The 26621-nt window shown below is 38.1% G+C and overlaps 1 protein-coding gene across 2 annotated transcripts in view; it reads right to left on the reverse strand.

Annotated features, from left to right (window-relative positions):
* LOC128026720 (pre-B-cell leukemia transcription factor 1) overlaps positions 1-16587 on the reverse strand; it is a 60837-nt gene extending 44250 nt beyond the window's left edge. For both annotated transcript variants that reach the window (XM_052613995.1, XM_052613987.1), the window contains exons 1-2: positions 16043-16587; positions 14833-14906 (exon numbers count right to left, since the gene is read on the reverse strand). In XM_052613995.1, coding sequence (XP_052469955.1) covers positions 14833-14906; positions 16043-16230 — 262 coding nt within the window. In that variant the 5' untranslated portion in view covers positions 16231-16587. The remainder of the gene's footprint in view (positions 1-14832; positions 14907-16042) is intronic.
* Between the last annotated feature and the right edge of the window lie 10034 nt (positions 16588-26621).

Consider the following 26621-nt stretch of genomic DNA (forward strand, 5'->3'; position numbering starts at 1 on the left):
TCTTTTAGTCTAACGAGCTGTGGTCCAAGTCTGCCAAAGAAAATCCCAACCTACACAGCAGAGAAAAAGAGGAGAGAGAGAGAGAGAGAGAAAGAAAGAAAGAAAGAGAACGAGAGAGAGAGCAACAGCGTGCTGGATGCCAACTGAAAGAGGAGACTGGGAATATGGCTGCCACCTCACTAACAAAATATTGCAAATGTACATATTAGGGCTTGACGTTATAGTCAAGAGAATCATATTTAAAAACTTTTCAGCCTTATGAGAATGTGATAAAATACCAAAAAAATCATTTAGTTAGATTAAAATAATAATAACAATAATAATAATTTTAGTAATACTAAAAAAGTGTGTGTGTGTGTGTATATATTTATATATACATCCACACGCACATATATATATATATATATATATATATATATATATATATATATATATATATATATATATATATATATATATATAAATAAACCATAATCAATAAACAATAATAAGTGTTTTTATCATACTAAATGAAAATACAAACTCAATTTATATGCACCAATAAAACAAGACTTTTTAATTAATGAAAAACACCACAGGAAAATCTGGGGAAAGCAATATTTCTTTTTTTTTTTCTTTTTTTATCATTGTGAATATAACAAGAATATTCATTATATATCCCCCAGCCCTGCTATACATAAATCATAGTGTCAGATAAATCCAGTAAAAATCCATAGGGTATATCACCTGATGTAAAAATATATATATTTTTTTGCTACAAAACTAAAACCCACAGGTGACATTTCCCATAAAAACATGGACACAGACAGGGTGGATCCATGGTTTATATTGCACAAATGTGCAGCCAAATTCAGCATACACACACAATGTAACTTGCATTTGAGAGGGGGCACAAAAAAAGGAGGCAACTGGGTAGAATTCATTAAGTTGATAACTGTGGGCTCCATTACACAACTCCACAGCACTGTAATGACTTCTGAGGATTGGGGGGAAAGAGAAACACGGCAAAAAGAGTAATATGTAAAAAAGAAAATGAAAGGTTTGACTGAAAAAGAGAAAATGACAGCGAGAGGAGGGATGGGTGGTGGGTTTCTCTTTTGAAGCATAAGTCATGACAGCAAAAATGATTTGCTAATGCTAACTGTGCATATATTGTAATAACATGCAGCTTCCTGGAAACTGAACTCAGTAGCAGAATATTAGTTGATCCAAAGAAACATAAAAAAGTGCTTCAGTTCACAAGCATAACCTCTGCTGACCAAACAGTCATCTGATACCAGCGGATTAAGAAGTTCATTGTTAAAACATATCGTGCAGAGGAAGCACTAGCATGAAGCATAGGAAAAATGATCATGACACTTGCAAAACTGATTTATAGAGTGCTGTCCATGACATATTATGTTCCTCATGAACGTCCTGTTCAGCACGTGAAATCATGCATCCTTCCTGTCTCAATCAAAGTGTATGATGCCCTTAACTTATCATTTGACATTCATTTATCATTTAAACAGTGATTAAAGAACAGTGATAAAACATGGTATTAAAAAAAAATACAAATATAGCTGGTTTATGAAAAGTCATTCCCATCAAATACTTCCCATCAGTCACTGTGCCATGAGAAAGATAAAAGCATTAATTACACACCAAATATTCCTCCTTTTGTTCTATTAGCGCTAAAACAGCCCAGCAAGTCTTTTTGTTCTGAAAAATCACTGAGCATATCACGTACTGTATTAAAACTTCCAAATACATAAGCAGGATCTTTTAAGAAGGAATTGAACACAGCATACAAACCTACTACAGGAAAAAATATTTGACTTCTATTTCACTTAGAATATTTCAATTGATGAGCTGCATCTCTCATTGTATATTGGTAGGGAAAGGCTGGCATTGATGGTCTTTGAATGATCCCTTACCAATCTATCATGTGGGCCTGGCTAATGATAATCATGATTCTTAATGGCAGGCCATTCATTTCATAAATCCTGTTGGGCTTGATTGCTGAAGAAGTTTTAAAAACCATCCTTCATTAATGTTAATGGACTTTTTTAGTGGAGGCCAGTTGTGGTAAGGTCTGCATGGCAGGTTTCCCAGGCTTGTTACATTGATTCCCTCAACACCGAACCCTGATTGGCACAGAGACCCATCAGTCATGAATAAAATTCGCCCCATTGGTTTATTTCAGTCCTCCTTGGGCAATGCAACGAGTGGACGGTTGACAGCATGTGAAGCAGAAAAGCTAACAGCTCTCAAGATCCAAGATCCAAGATCTCAAGATGTTTTGAATGCTTGCTTATTGAAATTGCACAGTGGATTGTAATAGTGGCTATAAACTATATGCTCCTGTAAAAATACATTTTGATGACATCCCAGAGGAAGTCAAAATTACAAGGAGTAGAAATGAACTCCCATATTCTGACTGCACAGCAATCACAATGGAACAAGACAGATGTTTTTTTGAGCCTGTCCTCCAACAAAAGACGACAGTATCGCGTTGTGTCTGTCATCATGAAATGACGTATCACGTCATTACCAATCAAAACGCACGTTTATTTAAATGCAATGTGTGGGTTTTTTAAACCGATCTCACAGTATTTCCTAAATATGTTACTAGGTGGCTTACTCATTCGAATGACCACACCTAACCCCACCCCTAAACCTAACCCTCACAGAAATCATGCTAAATTATGATTTATTGAGCATATACATTTGCGTGCACATCCGTTCCCTGGGATTTAACCCATGATAGCATGATTACCTATCAATGTATAGCGCAAAAATCTACCAACTGAGCTACACGAAACGCAAATCAAAGTGCAAATAAAAGAGTACAAAACATTAATATGAAAACGACCTTTTGCCAATAGGGGTGCAATTGTAGTATACGCTCTGAAAGGTCGTATTTCAGGGATTTGGACAAACGACCTATACGAGCGTATTGGTTGAAGGACAGGTTGTTTGTTTTTTTTAGGATCAAATTCTAGAGCCTACATTGAAAATGTCAACATACATAGAACATAGAATCATCATGAGAATCATACGAATTGATTGAGATGCTAAACAATTAGCATAATATAAAAGTGCCCTATAAAAACTTGTAGTAACCAATATGAGCAAAACAGGAAGAAAAAAAACAAGCTCAGAAATAACAAAACCTCTCAGCGTTTACTTCTAGTAAAACTATTTGCCATGTGCAGATTGTTTCACAGATAACTGATTTAATTTTTTTTTCATTACTCCCTTTAGCAAACTGCATGTAAACAAAGAAGCAAGAGGTGTCAGATTAATGTCAGATACGCAATAAAATCGCATTGTTTTCACATTTTATTTTCTGCATTAGTGTCTTTCTTGTGACTGTGGTTTCTGGGACATTAAGCATTATAATTATAACATCTCCTCACTCCCTAATTAACTTAAACATCCATATTTCACAAACAGCTAATAATACTCACATCAGTTACAGCCCACTAACATAAATAAATGTCATAATTTGCCATGGGAATAATAGTATCTGGTGGAAATGTTCTTGTTATTGTTGTCAAAACATCCACTCACATTTTACACATACCGGACACACACGTGAAAATTCGTTTCTCCTCTCACATTTTATGCTGACACATTTGAATATGAAGAGCAATGTGGCAGGCACAAGAAAAAAGACGTTATGAATATTTTATAAGTCGACATGCTTCCAGCATTCTGCTGAGAGTAATGGGGGCTAGTATGTGTGTGTGTTTGAAGGGGGGGGGGGGTATCTGTGAAGACACACTAAATTTGGACAGTAAGGAGTATCACCCTGTCAGCGCGGTACACCGCACATTTGAAACGGCCCATTTAACGGCAGCACGTGCCTATCCGCTGTGCTCATTTGCATACTTCAGTGAGGCCCTGATGGATGAAGATGGATGAGAGAAAATCAACCTCGCTGAAACAACTGTTATATCAAGGTTAAACTATCCACAAAGCTCTTAACCTGTGCAGCTTTATCTCCCTGCCGCCTCCACCGATATCAATTCATCAATAGCGCCTTATCGGGGAGGATTTCCAAAAGACGCGCACTATGAGGTGTGGTAATAGGAAAATGTATGCAGATATAAGGAGGCACGTGCTTACGATGCTGTCAGGGGATATTACCTTGAAAAACAGTGGGCAGCAGCAACAGGAGACACCAGACAGCTGCTTCAGCTCTTGGTCTAAAGCTAAAAAAACAACACGGAAATGACAAGAAATGACTAAAAGAGAGAGGGGGAACAGGATCAGGTAATTTTGCAAGCCAAATTCGAACATGTTTTTCCTGCTTGAACACCATATTCTCTGATGAGAGTTGATAAGGATTCGATGGCGGAGGTTTGGCTTCAGGTCGAGGTAAACTCTCTCTACTGCACATGCCTTGACATCTCACTGTTCCTTTTTCTGGCAGGAGGCTTGAAATGCAATATATCACTAGAACAGCCTTCTTCCTCCCCTACTCCCAAATGCACAAACACACACACACACCTGCCACCCATGTTTCCGTCTGTGCTCTAAGCAACGGAAGACCTAGACAAGAGCTGCTAAAAGCAGTTATGTAGGACACCGGAGCACAATGCTGATTATGCAAAAGCCAAAAAAGGAAAATGACAGTCATTAACAGGATTCCAGGAGTTAACTGTCCATAACTAACACTGCCAAAGGCGAGCTGGCAAACAGGGGCAATCGGGAGTGTGAGTATGTGTGTGTGTTCAGGAATAGCGAGCATACACTGTACAAACAGTTCTCAGTTTAAAAACAAACTATAATAGGAAACACACAATTAGCCGAAAGACACAAGACCTGCGTCCTCAAGGTCAGACGCTATTGAATCTTTTGTGTTTAGCGTACAGGAAATAATTACTACCCACATAATTACAGAAGGTGACTGTGATGCAATTCACAAATGCACCGTATTGCCTTCGTATCATTTTATTCTTCATCTACTGCATTTTCGAGGGGAAACCCACTGAGCTATTGCAAGACCTTGAATTCTTTGCCACATGAGGGGTTCTCTTTGTTTCCCCTCGATTAAGCTTGCCTGAGTGTTCAGGGCAGAGTGTTTCACGGTTCCTCGTGTATGTGTGGTGTTGCCAGGCGGCCGTGGTGAGCACTGACCCCTGCTAAAGCGTCTGCTCCTCAGCCCGCTGTGCTAAAAGCTACCTACGCGCTCACTGGCCACCATGTTGGGAAGTGATCCAAATCCACCTCCTCATGCCCCCCATACATGCTCTTCCCCTCCGCAGCCGGGCATACATTCAGTCACATCTGCTGTGTGTTAAAACACTTCCTCCCAACTAAATGTGCGACCAACTGTATGTAAGCCAATTGTTGATCAATTTCTCCAAAAAGTATAAACATTCTTTAGTTTGTTTAAGCATCTCAACCTTCCTGACACTCCAACAGAGGTTCAACCAATGGTGTGAGTTAGGGGCGGGGCTATCTGTTTGACTGACCAATTGCCGATGGGGAAATGTTTGGGAAAACTGTTTGAAAAAGGGCATTGTTTCTGCAATTTCGCTTGCTAATGCTAGAAGAATAGAAACTTTAATCTAATTTTAACTCTAGAACTTTAACTCAAAGTAATCTTCAAAAAGAATGTATTAGAATTCCTTTTCAGAATCGGAATAAGACTGGTTTATGTTTTTGAAAGAAATAATATTACTGTTACATTACAACTGATTTCTATATTAATATATTCAAATGTAATTTATTACTGCAATTGCATAACTGAATTTTCAGCATAAAAAAAGTCTTCAGTGGCACATGATCCTTCAGGTAATTTGGGGCTCAAAAGTTTTTTTTTTTTATTATTATCATCAATTTTGAAAACCATTGGACTGCCTGATACATACATAACTTTGAAACTTTTTTCCAGGATTATTTGATGATCCGAAAGTAGAAAAAGAACAAAATTTATTTGAAATGTAAATCTTTTGTAACATTACTGACTTCTTAAAGTGTATTTACACTCTACATCAGCTTTTAATGGGAATAAATTACACTTCAAATTAGAATTAAAATTATATTAAAATGCATTATTAAAACATACTTATACACTTTATACAACCAAAACACATTATGACATGATATGTCCTCATGAAAATCCACATGAATACGTTTTTCTTGAAAAAGTGTTGGTAAGTCACCCACAGAATTCTCCGTTTTTCTGCTTTAAAGTATTGCCAATCAGATAGGAACACCACTGAGGACGGAGGCTTAATTCATAATTTCTCTCCTTCACTCTCTGAGAGAGAAAATGTGTACACTCATGTATGTGTTCACGGAGGGGGTTACACAGGCTCATAGCCATCCCTTTTGTTTCTCACGGCAGTGCCAGCTTCATTAGCATAAATTATAATATTTCACGGCAAGAGAGCGACTCATAGCTATGCGTTACCTTCACATAACGACACACATTCTCTCACACCCCTCTACTCTATATCTCCTCACCCACTGTAACACCTAGCCCCCCTGCTGATTAAAGAGAGTAGAGGGGATCTTTAGCACAGCCACACCATGCCAATAGCATTACATTAATCTACATTAGAAACATTCATTACATGCTAAAACACTCAGGCGACATGCCTCTTCCCCAGCACACTCTGTATATCATATCATTAGCTTAAAGTGTATGGAATGAATATGAAAATACACTTCCCTGTTGAGACATTCCCTCAAGTAAAATAGACGTGGCTGAGGCAACACTATAACTGTATGGTGAAATCTAACAAAGGTAGACGATATCAGTGTCATTTTATTACTCTAATACCCACCATCTATAAAATGTTAACGTCTGTAAAAGTCATTTTTGAGTCGATAGAGTCTACAGGATGTTTTAGCTCACAGTTACTCAGCTTGAGTGTGCGTGTGTGTGCAGTTTCTCAATCCCTCCACGTTTCCCCGAACACAGGATACGACAGCGAATAAATGTTGATCAGTGTTGATTCCATCCAGTGAGCGCATGTCGACTGGCAGTGTTCCTAAGCTGCGGCGAAAGGCGGCCATTAATCTTGGTCTGGTTTAAGTAGCATATATTAATTTGTGTCATTTTTACGAAATCGAGACAGGAATGGGCGCTCGCCAGTCTGTGTTTGACAGCTCACGGCAGCGGGAGAAGTGGGGGCCTGATGGCTAGGGGGAATATAGGGGGGTCTTTTATGTATTGCGCCTCTAACGCCGCCACTGCCACAAACAGCGGGACATGGGAGAACAACAATCGCCGGCCTTTGAATTAAACTAAATGAACTCCTGGGGTGTTGGTATGGCAACCGTAGCTGGAAACGGCACCGCCTTTTACACTTAAGGCATGTAAGGAAATGAATGAATTGAAATGTGTTTGTAACGATGAGGATTTTGTGGCAGAGAAAGCCCTAATGCTGTTATATGGATCACGGCCATTGACTGCACCGCTGAGGGGCTGAGTCTGACTCCACAGAGACAATAATAGCATCTGCAGAGCCTTTTACTGTAATTCGCTTTTTTACATTGAGCTACAAACTGCACCACAGACTAATATCAGACAGAAAAAAAGAGCTCCGTCGCATCTGCAAGCAAATTTCCTCTCTAAAGCCATTTTTAATCCAATAAGCGAATAGATGTTTTCGCTGTAATGGCTCTGAATATGATATCTGTCAGACAACTATGAACAACGCTCGGTTTGTAGAATGGCTGGCAATGATGCTGCAGATATCCAAACCGGCCAGCGCTGCCATGCTTTTATGCACTTTAGATGCATTCAAATCTTTTGAAAGGAAATATCAAACATCGTATAGATTTTAAAATATTGCTTATTACTTATAAAGCCCTGAATGGTTTAGCACCTCAGTATTTGAATGAGCTCCTTTTACATTATACTCCTCTACGTCCGCTACGTTCTCAAAACTCAGGCAATTTGATAATACCTAGAATATCAAAATCAACTGCGGGCGGCAGATCCTTTTCCTATTTGGCGCCTAAACTCTGGAATAACCTACCTAACATTGTTCGGGAGGCAGACACACTCTTGCAGTTTAAATCTAGATTAAAGACCCATCTCTTTAACCTGGCATACACATAACATACTAATATGCTTTTAATATCCAAATCCGTTAAAGGATTTTTAGGCTGCATTAATTAGGTAAACTGGAACCGGAACACTTCACATAACACCGTACTTTCTACATCATTAGAAGAATGGCATCTACGCTAATATTTGTCTGTTTCTCTCTTGTTCCGAGGTCACCGTGGCCACCAGATCGAGTCTGTGTCCAGATCAGAGGGTCACTGCAGTCACCCGGATCCAGTACGTATCCAGACCAGATGGTGGATCAGCACCTAGAAAGGACCTCTACTGACCTGAAAAACAGCGGAGACCAGGACAACTAGAGCCCCAGATACAGATCCCCTGTAAAGACCTTGTCTCAGAGGACCACCAGGAGAAGACCACAGGAAACAGATGATTCTTCTGCACAATCTGACTTTGCTGCTGTCTGGAATTGAACTACTGGTTTCGTCTGGTCAGAGGAGAACTGGCCCCCCAACTGAGCCTGGTTTCTCCCAAGGTTTTTTTCTCCATTCTGTCACCGATGGAGTTTCGGTTCCTTGCCGCTGTCGCCTCTGGCTTGCTTAGTTGGGGTCACTTCATCTACAGCGATATCGTTGACTTGATTGCAAATTAAAACAGACACTATTTCAACTGAACAGAGATGACATCAATGAATTCAATGATGAACTGCCTTTAACTATCATTTTGCATTATTGAGACACTGTTTTCCAAATGAATGTTGTTCAGTGCTTTGGCGCAATGTATTTTGTTTAAAGCACTATATAAATAAAGGTGATTGATTGATTGATTGATTAAATGAACATTACGATTATCGAGCCTTACACTAAAACAAACAATGAATGCGAGAAACGGCAGCCTTACTTAAAATATAATTATATATTCGGGGTAGGGCTGCATGATTAATTAAAATAAAACAAGAAACAGTGATATATGTGCTGCGTGTTTCAGTGTATAACGTGGTACTGTGTGCTTTTTACATGAGCAGCTCGTGTTTTCAGTATCTCAGAGTAGCTCGAAAGCAGTAAATGCTGCTTTATGCAAAATCCGGTAGCACTTTATTTTACAGTCCTGTTCCTCATGTACATACTATCTTCTTATTAATTACAATAACTATGTAATAACAAGGTACTAACCCTGAACCTACCCCTAAACCTAACCCTACCCCATGTAGTCACCTTGTGTTATCAGAACTTTCTTAGGTAAATACACTGTAAGTACACTATAAGTACATGTTAGTACCAGTACGGCAAAATAAAGTGCAACCCAAAATCTGCAGCCAATCTGAGTTTGAGTTGCTTATAACGTTGGGAATGCAACATATGCCAACAATATTCCCAAACATCTAATTAGAAGTGCTTATAAACTGACTTTGGTCAACAAGGGCCCTATTATATATACACTATATATAAAACTAATATATATATATATATATATATATATATATATATATATATATATATATATATATATATATATATATATATATATGAAAATAAAAAACCTTGAGAGTTTAATCTTCCAAAATGGATTTTTATTATTATATTATTACTTTTTTAAATGCTCTATATTTGTTATTTTTTGGTGAAACAATAAAAATAGTATTAGTTTTGTTTCAGATTGTATTTAGCGGAAGTAGTAGTATTAATCATAATAACAACAATGATGATTAATTTCATGCGTTGGAATGCCTTTCATACAGGAAAGGAGGAGGGATGGGTTTTTTGATCCTAAAGCACTGTGAAATAATATTAACATGATGTTGTCAGCCAAGACTCTGTACTGAATGGAGTGCAGGTGCGAAATTCAACCGGTTTCAATCAGGTTTCAATCAGGCCCACCATAACCTAAAGCCATGTCAATAATTATTCCATAAAATGAGGGTTTGGGTTCCTTTATTGACCATCCGCAGGAGCAAAACACCTCCCACACAAAAAGCGCTTCTTCACTATTCAAACGGGCAACCTGTTATCAGAGCTAATTAGAGACTCCCACCTCCGTTATACATTTCTGTAATTAGGCTCTTAAAACATGATTAACATGTCTCAATTACGCCAGTCATCATTTGCATAATTTATAAGGAGCTCTAATTGCGAGTGAGTTTAGACTTGAAGCTGGGTAATAACAGAAACACACAGGAAACATTATGCTGCTACTGAGGCATGGCCGTTCCAACGGCCCTAAGTATGATTAGCAATCAAGTTCCAAATAAAACAGGAGGAGGAGAGACTCCCCACATGTAGCTGTAGCAAACGCAATATTTCTCCACAATTCGCCACGACGGTCGTTAGATTTCTCGCCAGCTCTAAAATGATGTGCCACACAAAGAAGAAATGAGTTAAGGAATGAAGTCCAAACTTTATTAAGCGCAGTGTTGCAACGACTACTACCGCTACAATAAAGGTAAAAGAACACTGTGAATAAATATGCGAATATCACGAGAGTAATACATCAAAATAAAACAAGTACTCTGTTTACTTGTGTTTTCACATCTCATCTCATAATAGCTATGTTAATATATGAAAGAAAGACATTTAATTTGAAGTTGAAAGATATTTTGTAAGAATTTTGCAACTGAATATTGCGTTAAAGGTAAATTAATTACTTTTCTGAGACAAGTGTGAGATACATATGAGGTTTCATCACTCATTTGACATGAGATACAAGTAAGGACATGCGTTTTAATGTGTGCATGTGTCAGGTTAGATGATAACAGTGTATCAAATATCTCCATATTGCTTATAGCTTCATGCACAAGCCAAAAAGCATAATTTGTTGAATGCCACCTTAAATGAACTCTAAATACATGTTTTTGATCTTGTTGTAAACACTACATCCATGCAATTGTTTTAAATCTTCTGCTGGAACAACAGATTTCTCTCTGGTGACATATACCAAACTTCTCCAGACATTTATTTTGCTTTAACCACACTCTTTCTCACAACTGACTGCAAGCTCACATTCAGGTGCTCGCCAGTGAATTAGGGTCAATGACATGTCTATTATAAAAATACATAAAAATTTCCATTCATAGAGAACAATGATTTGAATACTATGAGGAGAATGTTTTCAATTTCCTAATTAAAATTCATTCTAAATATTATAGGACGTAAAACCCCTGCAGACCCTCATGAGTGTGTGTCTAGGCCAATGCATTACTTAAAATATCAGATCATTTTTATGACAAGGCAAGGTTAGTTCAGGCTGTGGTCCAACTGAATCCTCAGAAATGGCATTTGTTAATAATACATCAAAATATTGTGAAAAAAAACATGAAAAATCTATTTGAAATATATACTGAAATATATTTATATTGAAAATAAAATTGAAAATAAAAATTAAGATATATATTTACATTTTAAGGAAAATATGTTATATGTTTTACTTGTTAGTTACAACACATGAAATCTTTAGAACAAATACTGAAACTTTTCTAAAAGTGTTTCTAGATTGTATGAAACCAATATGAACTAGCCCCCACCATATTTTTTTATTTTTTTTTTTTTATTTATTTTTTTTATTTTATTTTTTTTTTTTTTTTTTGTGGACATTTTTTAAACCCTCTATGGTTCAGCGAGTTCAAGTTCAAGTTTATTTTTCAAAGCTCTGTTCATGATTGTGCAAATGTATGTCCATGTGAAACAGGCTTGATGAAAGCCCCATGGGAAAAAGAAGCTGAAACCCGATCCCAACAAACATCCAAGTTAATGTCTAATGTCAAAGTTTCCACACACGAATATCTATATGTGCCAATCACCAAATTCAAATACACACACAGTGGCCTTGCATTTCCAAGAGCACACAGTACACACAAATACATAATCCGAAACACTTACGGCCCCTATCCCGCATCACATCCTGTTCTCTGAGCCGCAATATTTGTTTATAGTCGCATGCTGGCCTGTGCTGTGTTAGCTCGGTCAGGCCCTGTGTAAAAATACACGGCGAGGTCAGGAGTTCAGGCCGGCTCTATCTGCTGCTGGCACACCGTACTGCCCCGCTTGTCAGCTGCTTGCCAGAGGAGGACTCATCCCCACGCTATCCTCCCGCATGACTGTCAACACGACGATGCCACGCAACACGTGGTGTGTGCCGGGTAACTCGCAGCCGTGTCAATCTCGGCAAGACGGCCACAGGTTACAAAGAATTACGGGAGCCGTGTCATTCCATGCTCTCTCAACACGTCTGCAGATGAAATATATTAGCGGAGTGAAAATTTATTGTTCCTGTCTAAGAAACTGTGTCACGTCTGAATAGGAATTACGAGTCGCGCTTAAAGCAGCAGGCTGAGGTTCCTGAGTTGACGACACAGTTCATCCAAACATTCGAAGTTTGTAAATCACAGTTATCACGAGCACAAAAACGTCATTTTTTGAAAACAGAGAGCCACTGTTTCATTGAGACAAGTTCTCGGTCGGCTCCATGACCTCCACAGTCTGTTATGAAAGCTAAGACTCCACCGTTCCACAGCACGCTAGACCATTTCAACAAAACAGACCTGCTACGGATTTAATAACCTCGCTTTAATGGAATCCACCTGGGACTCTACGGCTGCAACATTGTAAAACCATGACTCATTATTTAAAAGAAAATAAATGAAAAAGGGCCTGGCAAAAAAAAAATGGTGGCTGCTCTGGTTTGAGCGCTCTACACTCAGCACATTTGCAGTAAATGTCACGGCGGAGGGTTGAGCCATTTTCTCTGTGGCGGCGGTGGATTTTTAGTGGTGTCTGTCTGTGCAGTGTGAAATTACACCCTCACATTAAAAAGAGACAGAAGTGAACCGAGGTACAGCAGCTCACGGCTAATTCTGTGAGAGAGAGCACAGGGGGATTTAATGTACAAGGACCTTTCAAATCAACCATCGGGGCTTGAGTTGACTTTTTTGGCTCAACCATTTTCAACAGTATTAGAAAATGACACCTAAAATCACTGATTCTTTTTTCTTTCTATTTTCGGAGTGTTTCCTTAGGTCAAAACCAGGCTACTATCAATAGAAATCACTTTAAAAATGTAAAAAAAAATAATAATAATTCTCTCTCTCTCAATTCCCATTATATATACATATCTTGCCATACTGTTCCAGTTCCAGAAGTTTCCTTCCTCCCACTTCCTTCAACAACTGGAAAGCCCAAACTTTGTTTAGTCTTCTCGAAATGAAACAAACAAAAAAAACAGGAATCAGCTAATGTTCATATTTTTACACAAGCACTGATCAAATGCGGGTAGGATTGATTTTGATGATCCGATGCTCCTAATGAAGTCCTGAGAGAGAAAACTGAGGCACAACGGAGGAAGCTGAGATGAACGCCCCTTTGACAAAAACACCAGGGCTGCGTTCAAACACAAACAAAAGCTCAACATGAGGTGTGTGTAGGGGGCATCTCATTTATGCACTGAGATATTAAAAAGATAATATTGGCATGGAACAACAAACAACTAATTCACACACTCCTCATGTTGGGAGTGACATCACAACTAGAATTCAACCAAAAAAGCTGCATCTCCGTAATCGAATGTTTTTATAACGTGTTTGGAGTCTAAACAGGTTCACCTCTTTAGTCAAAAGCCCTGCAGGTTCCTGGTTGCCAGGAACTGTGGGAAGAGAAGCAGGAGCAAAAAGCCAGGAAGAGGTCCAAGTCACTTTGTTCTTCATCTTGGAAACGAACTTTGAGTGAACCCCGGGTGACGCCAGTCAGTTCAAAAGAGCCAGGCATAACTCTTTCCCTCCTCGGAGAACCATAGTGCCATGAGGCCCCTGTGATGGCTAATACAGTGGCCCTCCGAAGCCCTCTTAGAGTCGGTCCGAGTTTCACTGTGGAAGAGGAAACTTCTCCACTGCAATGCCTTTTAGACAGTGTGGCAGAAAGCCAAATTCAGCTTCCGTGTAATAAATCCATGTAATCTTTGTAAAGTACACTCTGGGGCTAATTAGAAGGAAGATACAGCTGTGCTTTCTTTCTTTTTTTTTTTTTTACATTTGTTGTTGTTTCTCGTTGTAGCAATCTGCCTCGAAAGCCTTCACTCAGGGATGATCGCATAATCAAAACAGCATGTCCATTTCACTTTAATGAATAGCGCTTCTGGTGGACTTTTTAAACTGCTCTTAAAGTGCCTTACTCAACAAGCTACTTTCTATCCATACAAAAGCTTCCAAATGTATCCATTAACAATTTAGAATGCACATGTAGCCAGACAGTGCAGCAAAAAAAAAAAAAAAAAAGGTATGTCGCAAGTTTAGAGTCGAGTTTATAAAATTCAGATGGGCATTAACAAAACCATGAGCCAGAGTGAATTATTTAAAGCTAACACTCAAAATCACAGTTTAATAAATAAAATGCATCCTAAAGAAAAAGCCTCATCAGTATCGCTCAATGCACCATAACATAACCAATGATACAATACAATGTAAAATGCTGCATTAGGTAATACACTTCAGCTCATCTGCACAAATTATAATCCTAGCACACAAAATAATCATAGCTATCTGTCTGAAGAATCACACAATATTTGAATACCATGAATTTGTGTGTTATTATTGTAATTACGGAACTTTGACATAGTGCAGTCTTGACTCTAACTGCAAATTCTCCTCTATCAAAATATCTAATAACGCGCATTCTCACAAGACATGCAATCCATCAATGTATTAAAGAGCTCTGTGGCAAAAAAATAAAATAAAGAAATCTATATTTCAATATTGAGCTTAATGTGATAACCAAAGGGTAGCACTTGCAAGTTTTCACTTTCTGTTCTCTATGTAGGACAGGAAAACCCACCTGTTTTTTCTTTTATTTCACACAGGACGTTGAATAGAGCCGGCTTCATTCTGTGACAATTCAGTGCATGTTTCCTAAAAACACAAAACAGAAACTAAATACCAAGCCGTCACTATGCATGACCTGTCAAAACTGTCAAAACACAGCCATTAGGCTTAGAAGGAATGCCTGCTATGTCTGATGGAAATGTGTTTTTGACTATTTTACAAATGGTATTTGATAGAAGACAGCTGACAAATGGCTCTAAATTGTGCAGCACTTTTTTTGGAAATGATGCATGTGTTAAATGAGGAAAAACTGTCTGAATGTCTCATGTGCATCACGGATAGCACCATGAATTGGATTGCAAAGTGAAATTACTGTCAAAATTATCATATAAGATTACTAGCTACGTTCCTTTTCCAGAAAACAGCACAACAAACATTAAATTAATAAATATTAAAACACAAATATAACTTGCGTAACAGTATAAAAGTGTTTTAATATGCATGGTAATTATCAAAAATGATTTAACGTCAATTTCAAGTGGTTCAAATGTGATTTAAAAATGCTTGCATTTATTTCAAAGTGTTGTAGTAAACACCTGTGTTGACAGTTGCCAAGGCTAAGAGGGTCAAGTGAATTAATTTTTGTCAACACTTCAGTAATATAAATTAGGTTTCATGTAGTTGCCTTATTAATTTGAATTACTATAAGTTAATGTGTTATTTTTTTCATACAATATTTATATGGAAAGTAGCAGATTTAATACCCCTTATTCAATAAGCAAACAAGTAATGAGAAACACATTGTCAAATATGGATTTACTGCATAGTTCTTATGTGTTTGCAGTCCAATAAATAATAAACTGGGTCTGAATACACCCGCAACATGTAAGCTAGTAAGCCTATATGGAATTGAATCAATGCGCTTTCTCATTTGTAACCTGCAAGATCCAGAGCAATTGGAAATCGAAAAATTGCATCTGGGAAGAAGAAGGCTGAGATGATGCACAGAAGCACTCTGAAGTGGCTGTAACATTTGTAATGCAAATAAAAAAAAAATTACGCCAGTAGCCTATAAAAGTTTGAAAGGAGACCCGAAAAAAGTCGGTGCTCTTCGGGAAGCGCGTAAAAATATAAAGCAGCTGACTTGTTAAAACATTCGGTTTCAGTAGCTGCTATGAAGTTAATGATACAGAGACAGCATGCATAGATTCTTGGATATATACCTGGCTTGTGCCTCGTCCAGACTTTCGTCGGTTATGGTCATGATTTGTTGTAATATGTCTCCAATGTCCTGTTTTCTTCCCTCGCCGTCAGCTCCTCCCGTGCCATCCAGCATATGCTGCGCCAGGCCGGGGTGTCCGGCCATGCCCACCCCGTGAGAGGAGTGCATCAACCGGGGCTGGTCATCCATCCTCGCCGCTGTTCTCTAGACTCTGATGACTTTTTCAATTCTTGCCTAGGAGAAGGAAAATTCCTTCAGGAACTCTCTCCGTCACTCCCCTTTTTTTCTTTCTGGATGTCAGGAGCGCGATTACAACATGGAGAGAAGGAGAGAGGGGAGAAAAGGCAAAGCTCCTTCTCACAGCTGGTTTGGGTGAAATCTGATCTGGAGAGCTGCTTTAGGATCAAGCCACTCCTGCTCCTGCCACCAAAGCCAAGACAACAGAGCCCAACTTTGTCTAAAGGCTGCTGTAATCCTGTGTAATCTGTGACTCTGCCGAGTAACTCCTTGTTTCCTTTGACAGCTTTACGACTGAAACAGCTTTAAAACGTGCTTTGAAGGCGTTAAACGTGGGGGGAGAGAAGTGCTTTTGTTTCGTACAGGTCTGCTGGCAACACTTGACACATAACGGGAAGCTCCACCCACCAACACTGGCACATAGCAATGGGGCGCCGCCCATCGCCCGTGATTGGACGAGAGCGCGCTGTTGGCCCCGCCTCAGTTCTTCCACGATACGTCAATCATATTTCCGAGGAAGGTGGATCGCCGTAAGCTCTATGTGGCGTTAGCGCTGGGACTGGACAAGGTGGTAACACGGTGATGGATAGAGGTTGAACATGAAAATAAATAATGGTGCTTGGTGTAAAGTTCCCGTGTCCATTCTTTACCACTATTAACCTGGACGGGAATCTAGCTCGATGTTATGGGTTCAAGCGGAGTTGTTAATGTATTTTACACAAAGTTGGCAATTATAAGTTAAATTCAAATTGTCAAATGTGAACATTTGTACATTGCAGATTATGTCTGTGCCAAAATCCCATAAAACATGTCATAACACAGATACAACTGCCATATTTCATACAAGTAATATTTACAGAGTCTATTAAGGTATCATGCAGATTGCCCTGTAGTTTAAGATGAGGGAAAATGCCCACTTTAAAAATATTTATATGCACAAACACACACACACACACACACATTTGTTTTTGTGAAAAGTGGGGACATCCCATAGGCGTAATGGTTCTATTGCCCTTCACCAACCCTACACCTAACCCTAAGCCTCGCAGGAAACTGCATTTTTACTTTCTCAAAAAAACTCATTCTGTATGGTTTATAAGAGTTATAATATATATATATATATATATATATATATATATATATATATATATATATATATATATATATATATATATGTAGTTATGTATGTATGTATGTATATATATATATGCATTCACCATGCCCACTCAGTGTGTCTTGGAAAATGATCTGACCTGCAGTTTGCTCTGCCATGTGGTCTTTTTAATGGTATTAAATTCACTGGCTATTGACATGGAGCTCAGAATGTGGCAGAAATGTCACGCTCTGTCTGCAGGTGCTGGGAAAAGGACCAATAAAGAGAGTGTTAAAGAGGCCATTTCTGATGCCTGAGTACCCATCATTGGTGCAAATATTCCAGAAGCACCACTCCAACTATTAATGTGATATCTCATCCCTGTGCTCAACATATGAGGTGTGTCACCTTCCATTATGTTCCTTATGAGAAACGACACCACTTTAACTTGTCCTACTTAGGAGGTGACTGCTGACATATACTGGTAGTATAGGTAATATCACAACTTTTTATTGCATACAATATCATCAATTTCAGAGAGCAAAAAAAGATATGAGGGATAATGGAGAAATCATTCAATATGTTATGACTATATTCAGAGCTCATGTATTACATGCATGTATTACATTCTTTTTTCTTCTTCTAGTTTTTCTGATTGCTATGATAAATCGTTTATTAAGCAAAAACTATTACCAACAATGATAGATAATAATAAATAACATTTAATAATAAGTTTGGTCAGTCTTTTGTCTGGGGACCAATTCTTACTATTAACTATGCCTTTTGCCTTAGTAAACTCCTTACTTCCTGCTTATTAATCATTAATAAGGTAGTTGTTAAGTTTTGGTGTGGGGTAGGATTAAGGGTTCTACACATTAGACATCACTTCCCCAAAAGTAAATGACTTGACAATAATAAATGGTTTAAGCAAAGCAACTCTTGCCCTCAGAGATAGATAAAATGTGTGCAGTGAAAAAAAAAAAAAAAACACACAACCCTAAATGTAATTCTTAATTTAATAGCCTAGTTCTTCCTATGTTTACAATTTGGAAAAACTAGCATAACCTGAGAAAACATAATTCTTTTACAAGGTGGGGATTTTGCATTAATTCATACAAATTACATTGTACACATACTTAAAATGTATGATTTTTTGAAAACTAATCATGAAGGTCCAACCCTAAACATAATTGTTAGTGGGTTTGGGTATCAGTGATAGAAAGTTCATTAAACAAAAAAACTCTTAACAAAGACAGAAAAAATTAATATTATATATATATATATATATATATATATATATATATATATATATATATATATATATATATATATATATATATATATATATATATATATTAGGGGTGTAACGATACGCGTATTCGTATTGAACCGTTCGGTACGACGCTTTCGGTTCGGTACGCGGTACGCATTATGCATACCGAACGGTTCGTTGGACTAATTAATTATATTTGAAAAAAAAAAAGAGAAATATAATGATATGCGTTCAACAAGGTAGCCCAATAACCCAAACGACGTAACAGGCAACGCCCCTGACACTCCCGAAGAAGAAAAAACACCAACTTATGTTTATGTTATGTTATGACTCAGGTCAGGCGCTCGCTCACTCAGTACGCGCTGAAGGCTCGTTGCAAAATGGCCAATGCGTTTAACAGACTAGAAAAAGAAGATGACTCTCAAACATATTGTTTGAGATGCATGATTCCATCTATGAGCCGATCAGAGTGACATGAGAGCCCCTCCTTAGAACATTATTTGTAAATCCATGTTATGGTAAGTGTGCACGTGAAGTCTTTGCACACTTTCTGAAATCCACACTGTGGTAAGTTTGCACACTACACTAGTGCTCTGCATTCTTTCTAAAATCCTATAGTGAGGGCTTCGCGCGGTTGCTTCATTGCTTTAAAAAAAAAAAAAACACCAGCGTGAATACTTGAAACATGTCAACTCATTTACGCCGACATCACCTTATTGTGTCAGTATCTGGGAAAAGACGAAAAAAAGGAGAAACATGCACGCAACAAACTATGCCTGCAGCATTTAGACACCAGTATTATAGCTTACAGGGAATCCAAAGTGCACCCAAACACCAGACCTGTTGGTTATTTTAGGATCTTATATTTCTGGTCTGTTAAATGCATTAGACATTTTGCAATGAGCCTTCAGCGCGTGCTGAGTGAGCGAGCGCCTTAGGGTCCGTTCACATATCGCTCCTAAAAACGCGTGGAAAACGCTAGGCGCGTCTTTCTCCTCCTTTCCAAAGCGCTCGGGCAGAAGCGCTCATGAGGCGTCTGTCTTTGCTAAGCAACAATGACGTGCTCTCTCCATGAGACGCGGAAATTTCAGCGAAGGATAAATGGATTTGCAGCTCTAAAAATCGCTTGCAGTAGCTCTGCTACTAAATTTATTTCAAAATTGCAATCCATATACAACTATAATCAGCTGTTCCTTCATCTTGGCTGAGTTTTCAACGTTGTTATGGGAAAGGATGAAGCTGATTGGTTAGTTCTTGTCACATGACCCGCGGTGCGCTTGCGGCATTCTGAAAAGTTGAGATGTTTTTGCATTTTGCTGTATCTAAAACGTACCGAACCGAACCGAACCGAACCGTGACATCAGTGTATCGTATCGAACCGAACCGTGAATTTTGTGAACCGTTACACCCCTAATATATATATATATATATATATAGTTATAGTCATTTCCTAGTTAACATTAGTAACAACCAACCCGAAACACGTGCAAATGTACGATTTTTATTTAAAAAAAATGGTGTGAACTGAGATGATGAGATAGTATAAATGTGATCTCTACTCTTGGTAAAAGACATTTTTGCACCACAGTAGAAGTTAAGTCGATCCATCAGATTTGTCATTAGTTGAAGAAAAAGAGGAACTAGTTAATGATAAAGGAATTGGTCCTGTTGCTGTGATAGCATCTGAAGACTGCTGGGCTGGAACAGATGTATAGGCTAAGTGACTGTCCTCTGTGGAATCAGACCATTTTTTTTGAAAATTTGAAAATTTGAAAATTTTACAGTCATTCTAGTAGTGTAAGAAATTGCCTGAACATAAAAAAAAATCGACGCCCAGTCTGAATCTACAATGAGCGTCACACAGCAAATAACACACGTACAGATATTTGACATTCTCTTGTAGACGCTTGAACTCTGGTGGTTTGAATTTAGAATAGTTCGGTTTTTTTCCTACCGATCAGCAGATCTGTATTCCCAGCGGTGAGGGGAGCTTTTCTAGCTCACTTGTTTCATTCATATTTATGCCAGCTCATCTAAATTGTCCTCTCTAATAACACGTGATCTGCATACTCTCACTTATGCTTTGTAACATATTGCTTTGTAATGATTTGTTTTGTAAAAAGCGCTATACAAATAAACTTGAACTTATATCAAGCACATTAATCTTTTTCAAAAGCTTACTGTAAAATAATACTTGTAGTTGCTTCAATGAACAATAATGTTCATGATAAAGAAATTGATTTATAAAAAAAAAAAGTGTAAAACACACATGCAAAGTTCTTAGAAATATAATTTATGTTAGATTTTGTAATGATAAATGAAAATATAATAGTTATGTAATAGTATTTAAATTGGTTTCGTATGTACTGTATAACATTTTAAAGAAAATGTCAAACTTAATGAAAAAATATGCTAATCATACGTGTTTATAAGCCATTGTTTATATGAACTGCACTTTTAATGTGTTTTTAAAATAAATTAATAAATGAAGAAATGAATTCTCAGGTCCTGTATACAAGCTCTCAGAGAATTACATTTTAATCATTTTGTTTGCCTTTTCCTTTTCACCACTGGCAATCTTCAGTGCCAGAGGACAAACAAAATGATAAAAGGGAGAGACTGGAGCTCATGATGTCATGTTGCCATGACAAGGAAACACAATTAGCATGTTAAAAAATATGAAAGTGTTTTTTACTACACGCAACATTGTGAAGGATTACAAGAAGCTCTGTGTTTCGTGTTAAAACCCCTTTGGGGTTCAATCTGCATTAATCATTTATTATTCTTAAGTAAGACATTAGATACTCATCACCTCTGTCGTGCCACAGTGTAACAGAGGCTGAGTAAAGAAAGCACTTCATGACACGTCCATTGATCACTGTTGCACGGTGAGTGCGGACCAGGTTGAGAAGACATTGCAGTGCTGCAGGCTTCAAGTACATCTCTCAGGAGGAGGCTGTGATGAAATATTCAGTTGTTTGGGGCACTGTATCCCCCAAGCATGTATAAAAGGCAGTGGGAAATAGAAAGACCTGGACACATCTTGAGTCTGCATCAAGTGCAAAGCTGAAAACTTCTCCATCTAGCAGACTTAAGTCGGAGCTAGAAGAATTAAACTTTCATTGAGCTTTAAATGGGTTACAGGTCAGTGGTTGATTCAGCATTTTGCGCTTTCCTAAAGCTTTGGGGAAAAGAAGAAATCTCCCTGTTCACTTAACATTGTGTCATAAATACAGCAGACACCCATATCTGAGAAACCCATAAAAAGCAGCAACAATGTAACCCCGTTATTTCATATGCCAAAGGCTGTTTTCCATTGTAAAATTTAGAAACGTTGGTAAGTCTAACTCATCTAAATGCCGATTTCTGAGTGTTTCTCCCGAGCATCCCTCCACAAACCTGTCAGTTTCCCAGGCCATTGTGAGGACACACACCACGCAGCAGCACTAGACCACAGGAAAAAGGGAGCGGGACCTGTCATAAAGCATTCTCATTTACGGCTGCAGGGTGGATGCCTGGAGGAAGAGAGAGAGATGGTAAGAGAGGGAGAGAGAACACTACTGTAAATGTCAAGAGATGCTACCAGAAGGCCACTCAGCACCTCCCACCCTCCCATGTGAAAAGGCCACTTAGAGCAGCGGGCAGATAGCTGAGTTTATGTGCTGACCTAGCGCTCCAAATCAAACTTACAAATAGCAGGGGCTGGCCGGGCCGGGGGAGGTTAGGGAATGAGAAAGAGAGAGAAGTTGAAAATAAATAAATAAATAAACAGGACTAACCATGACCTACATGTTTAGCAATGCCAATACATCATCCACATTAGCTTACAGTAAATGTAGGATTAGAAACTGAGTACCTGAATAAAACAAATAAAATTTGTTTATGTTTATGGTCATATTGCGCACATGCAGTCTTTTGTAGCTTCCTGCATTGCGTATGTAGTCGTGTGGCTACACTGCTGTGAAATCTACACTGTGACAATATGACAACTGAAGTCTGAAAAAAATATTTCGGAATGAGCAACTCTCATGAGGTGGTACTTTGTAGTGAATCTAAACCACAGAGAACAAATGATGTTGTCCAACTACCAAGCAAAAAAATGTAAGCCATCTTTCCAGACTTCTGAAAAACAAGAAGTAACAGATCATGTAGAGTTGTATGGGAGCTCAATGAGTTCCAACCATGTGCGCATATAGAAATTTCACATCCGATTTGAGCTTTGAATGTGTTGCAATATTCAAACTTACCTGGCCAGATGGTTTGTAATTGACGGACCTAATGTATTTTAATTAAAAGATTTAACTCAAGGTAAGAATTCCCAATATATTTTAAATAAATCATTAAACACTATTTCTATAAAATGGTGGCTATGACCACCATACTAGATTTTTTAATTGTTTATGTTGAAGTTTATGAACGACTGCTCAGTGACCAATTTACACGTTCCGTGCGACAATCAAATGTGATTGTCATGTGATTATCTTATTGATCGCCCTCTAGAGGCAGTCGTACAAAACATACACAAATTGGTAGTGAACCAGTTCAATTCAGCTCGGTAAAACCGCCCATTCTAAAGAAGTAGAAATTTAACTGTACGCCAAAAACATTGGTAATTCTAACGTCATGGTCAGTCTTGATTAGAATACATCACATCCAGTATGGCATTCACATATTTTAGCTGCAAAATGTATAATATTTTTATGTATCCAATACTCAAATCAGATAAAAAAAAATGAGCCCTGACATGACATGCAGAAAAAATTAAAATGTATAAATCATGTGCAGGATTTACTATTTAATTCCCTCGATTTATATATTGTGCGCGCGATTAACTAATTCGTTCCCTCGATTAATAAATGAATGTGCGCACGATTTAGCAAATCAAGGGAACAACATATTAATTGTGTGCATTTTTTAGCATATCAGGGGAACGAATGAGTAAATCTTGCACACAATTTAGGTCTATTTATTTTTTCTTGCATGTCATGTGCATGGCTCCTTGGGAATCCAAAGCAGAATTGTTCAATTCTTTACAATTTCCATCCATAAATATGTCTGATTAACATGACTTTTTTAGATCATGACACTCAAGACTTCCTTTTCGTCTTTCCTTTTTAAAAAGTGCTAGGAATGGAAAATTCATAACTAATGCAGGAATTTCAGTGCTGTTCATAGCATTTTCAGGCTCATTTGAATTAATGAAATTGATGTTCCTTGTCACAATATGTTGTCTTTTATTCCCCCACGCTTTCTTTATGCCATCTCTAAAATCCCAGTGCGACTCTTCACGGGAGTGCTGTGGGAAAATACGACTGTCAGTGACGACAAGACAAATGAATCGCGGTGTCAGGCGTGCGTGGCTTCAACGATGACAGATTGAGAAGAACTGTCCCTCCGTCGACAGGCATGCTTCAGTTTTGAATTAATAAATCTGAATAAAATATTTCCCCTCTCATCATAAGGAGCTCTGCCGTATGGTTCCATTCCCAGAGAGAGTGTGTGTGAAGAGTGACCGAGGTGACCAAGGGCAGACAGGACAGCTAAATTTAATTCCAAATAATCATCAGGTGAAGCTCTGGGGTGCGTTTCCCAAAAGCATAGCTGCTAACCTGTTAGCAACTTGGTTGGCATTAGGAAATTGTATTGCAACCAACAAATTTGCTAACTTAGTTAGCAACTATGGTTTTGGGAAACGCTCCCCTGACTGAGTTTGTGTTTTTCTGAAAAAAAAAAAAAAAAAAAAAAAAAAAAAAAATATATATATATATATATATATATATATATATATATATATATATATATATATATATATATATATATATATATATATGCATTATGTTTTGTGCATTTTCTAATATTCTGAAAAAAAAAAAATACAAACATATATTTACCCATTAAACTAAGTGTGATCCCCAGAAATTATTAATTAGATGAATGTCATGACACCTGTCAAGAATATGTTCAGGTCATATTTCAGTCCAAAATCAAAAGAATAAAATGTTATTAAAACAAAGGTCTGGTCCTGAATGCTAATTGGTTAATATATTGTTCCAGTCATGCTATTATCCACTTTTTTTTCATAGCAACATTCTGTATCAGATACATCTTCTACTATAGAATAAGAATGGTACCTTGTGAAATTGAATTAACTATTATTTTGTAACCATTTAAAAAAAGATGAAGAAATATATATATAATCACCATCTGGAGTGCCCTTGATAGCCACCAGAAGGCACTCCTTTCCACACCTTTGCCACTCTATCCTGGATTGCATTTCCAGAGGTTTTGCCACTGTTGCCATTTCGTGTGTCTGGGCTCCGCCGCATCTGCTCCAGTCCATGAATCTACTTCAGAACCCTCTCCAGTCCATGAAGCCGCTCCATAACTCTCTCCAGACCATGACTTTGCTCCAGAGCTCACTTAAGTCCCAGAGCTCAGTCCCGCCTGTCCTGTTTCAACACTGAAGTCACTCTTGAACTTTCTGCCAGTCCTGTGACAGCCAAACAGGCCACTCCTGAGTCTCTTGTCTGCCCTGTTACAGCCAAGGAAGCCATCTCTGAACTCTGAGCCTGTCCGATAACAGCCATTCAGGCCATCTCTGCACCGGACACAACCATAAAAGTCATTCCTGAAGTATTTTCCTGAGTCATTTCTCTATTACAGTTCTGTCTGCTCTGCCTTGGTGGCCTTCAGATCCATCGTGGTGGATTCCAGTTCTGCTTGAGCTATCTTGTTGGTCCCCTACTCCATCAGCTCTGCTGAAGTGGTCCTCAACTTCATCAGCTCCACCCTGGTGGTTATCTGCTCCATCACGGGTATTTTCAGTCCCATGCTCTGTTGTGGTGTTCATCTGCTCCGCCATGGGGATTTTCGGTCCTATCGGCCCTGCTGTTGTGAACTCCAGCCTGGTTTCCTCTGCTTTCCTGTGTTTTCTGTTCTGGTGCTTTTGGATTGTCTCGTGTTATAACTTCTACCTGTTACTTCAACTACGGTTGTGGATTACCCTTTTATAAACTACTGCACTTGGATCCTCAGCCTTCATGTCACTGTGATAAATTTGTGACAATATATATATATATATATATATATATATATATATATATATATATATATATATATATATATATATATATATATATATATATATATATATATATTACTGCTTATATATTATAACACATTACCCTGAATCCTATTTAGGGTCACATGCATTGTGAAATCATTTTAATGTCACATAATTTCCCCACCTCAATTCTCAATACTTGAAAGACAAAAAAGAAAAAGAAAAAGAAAACATTGTAATAAAAATACAGTATAACAGCAATAAGAAATGAATGACCATTGAAATAGTCAAAATTACACACGAAAAAAGTTTTCTTTTTGATTTTGAGGTGAAATGTGACCTGGACATGTTTTTCTCATCTATAAATTAATCAGGACAAATATTGTGGAATATTGTGGGGGATAAAATATAGGGAGGGGAATTTCGCTGATTTTCATTTGGTGTCCAAAACGGTTTCTTAATATAGGGTGATAACATCACTTTCTTGTCTTTACCTCTGTCTCAGTGATTTTCCACAAGCCAAAATGATTTATTGCAGAAAGCAGCTGCTTTAATGGCCCTAACTTATGACCTTTAGACAGGAAAACAAAATCCCTTTAAAATGAGGAAAACCAAGCAGTCGTACTGTTAAATAGGTATAAAGGGTGCTAGAACAATAGGGAAAGCATCCCTTGGAATCTGTGGCCCACAAGGAGCAGGATAATGTATGTGAACATCTGGTGTGTGCAGAGGGCTGCCAGGACAAGACAAAGCTACGTGTCCAGGCATGGATGCACACACACGGTCCCCGGCGACACACACATGGACACCTCACCTGGCCAGTCTCAGAAAAGAGAAATAAAGACTCAGAGGAACAATGACTCCGGTAATAGAACTGGCTGGGGCTGAAAAGAGTGGCAAATAAAAGAGAAAAT

The sequence above is a fragment of the Carassius gibelio genome, chromosome A2 (genome assembly GCF_023724105.1).
Source record: "Carassius gibelio isolate Cgi1373 ecotype wild population from Czech Republic chromosome A2, carGib1.2-hapl.c, whole genome shotgun sequence".
Classification (NCBI taxonomy): Eukaryota; Metazoa; Chordata; class Actinopteri; order Cypriniformes; family Cyprinidae; genus Carassius; species Carassius gibelio.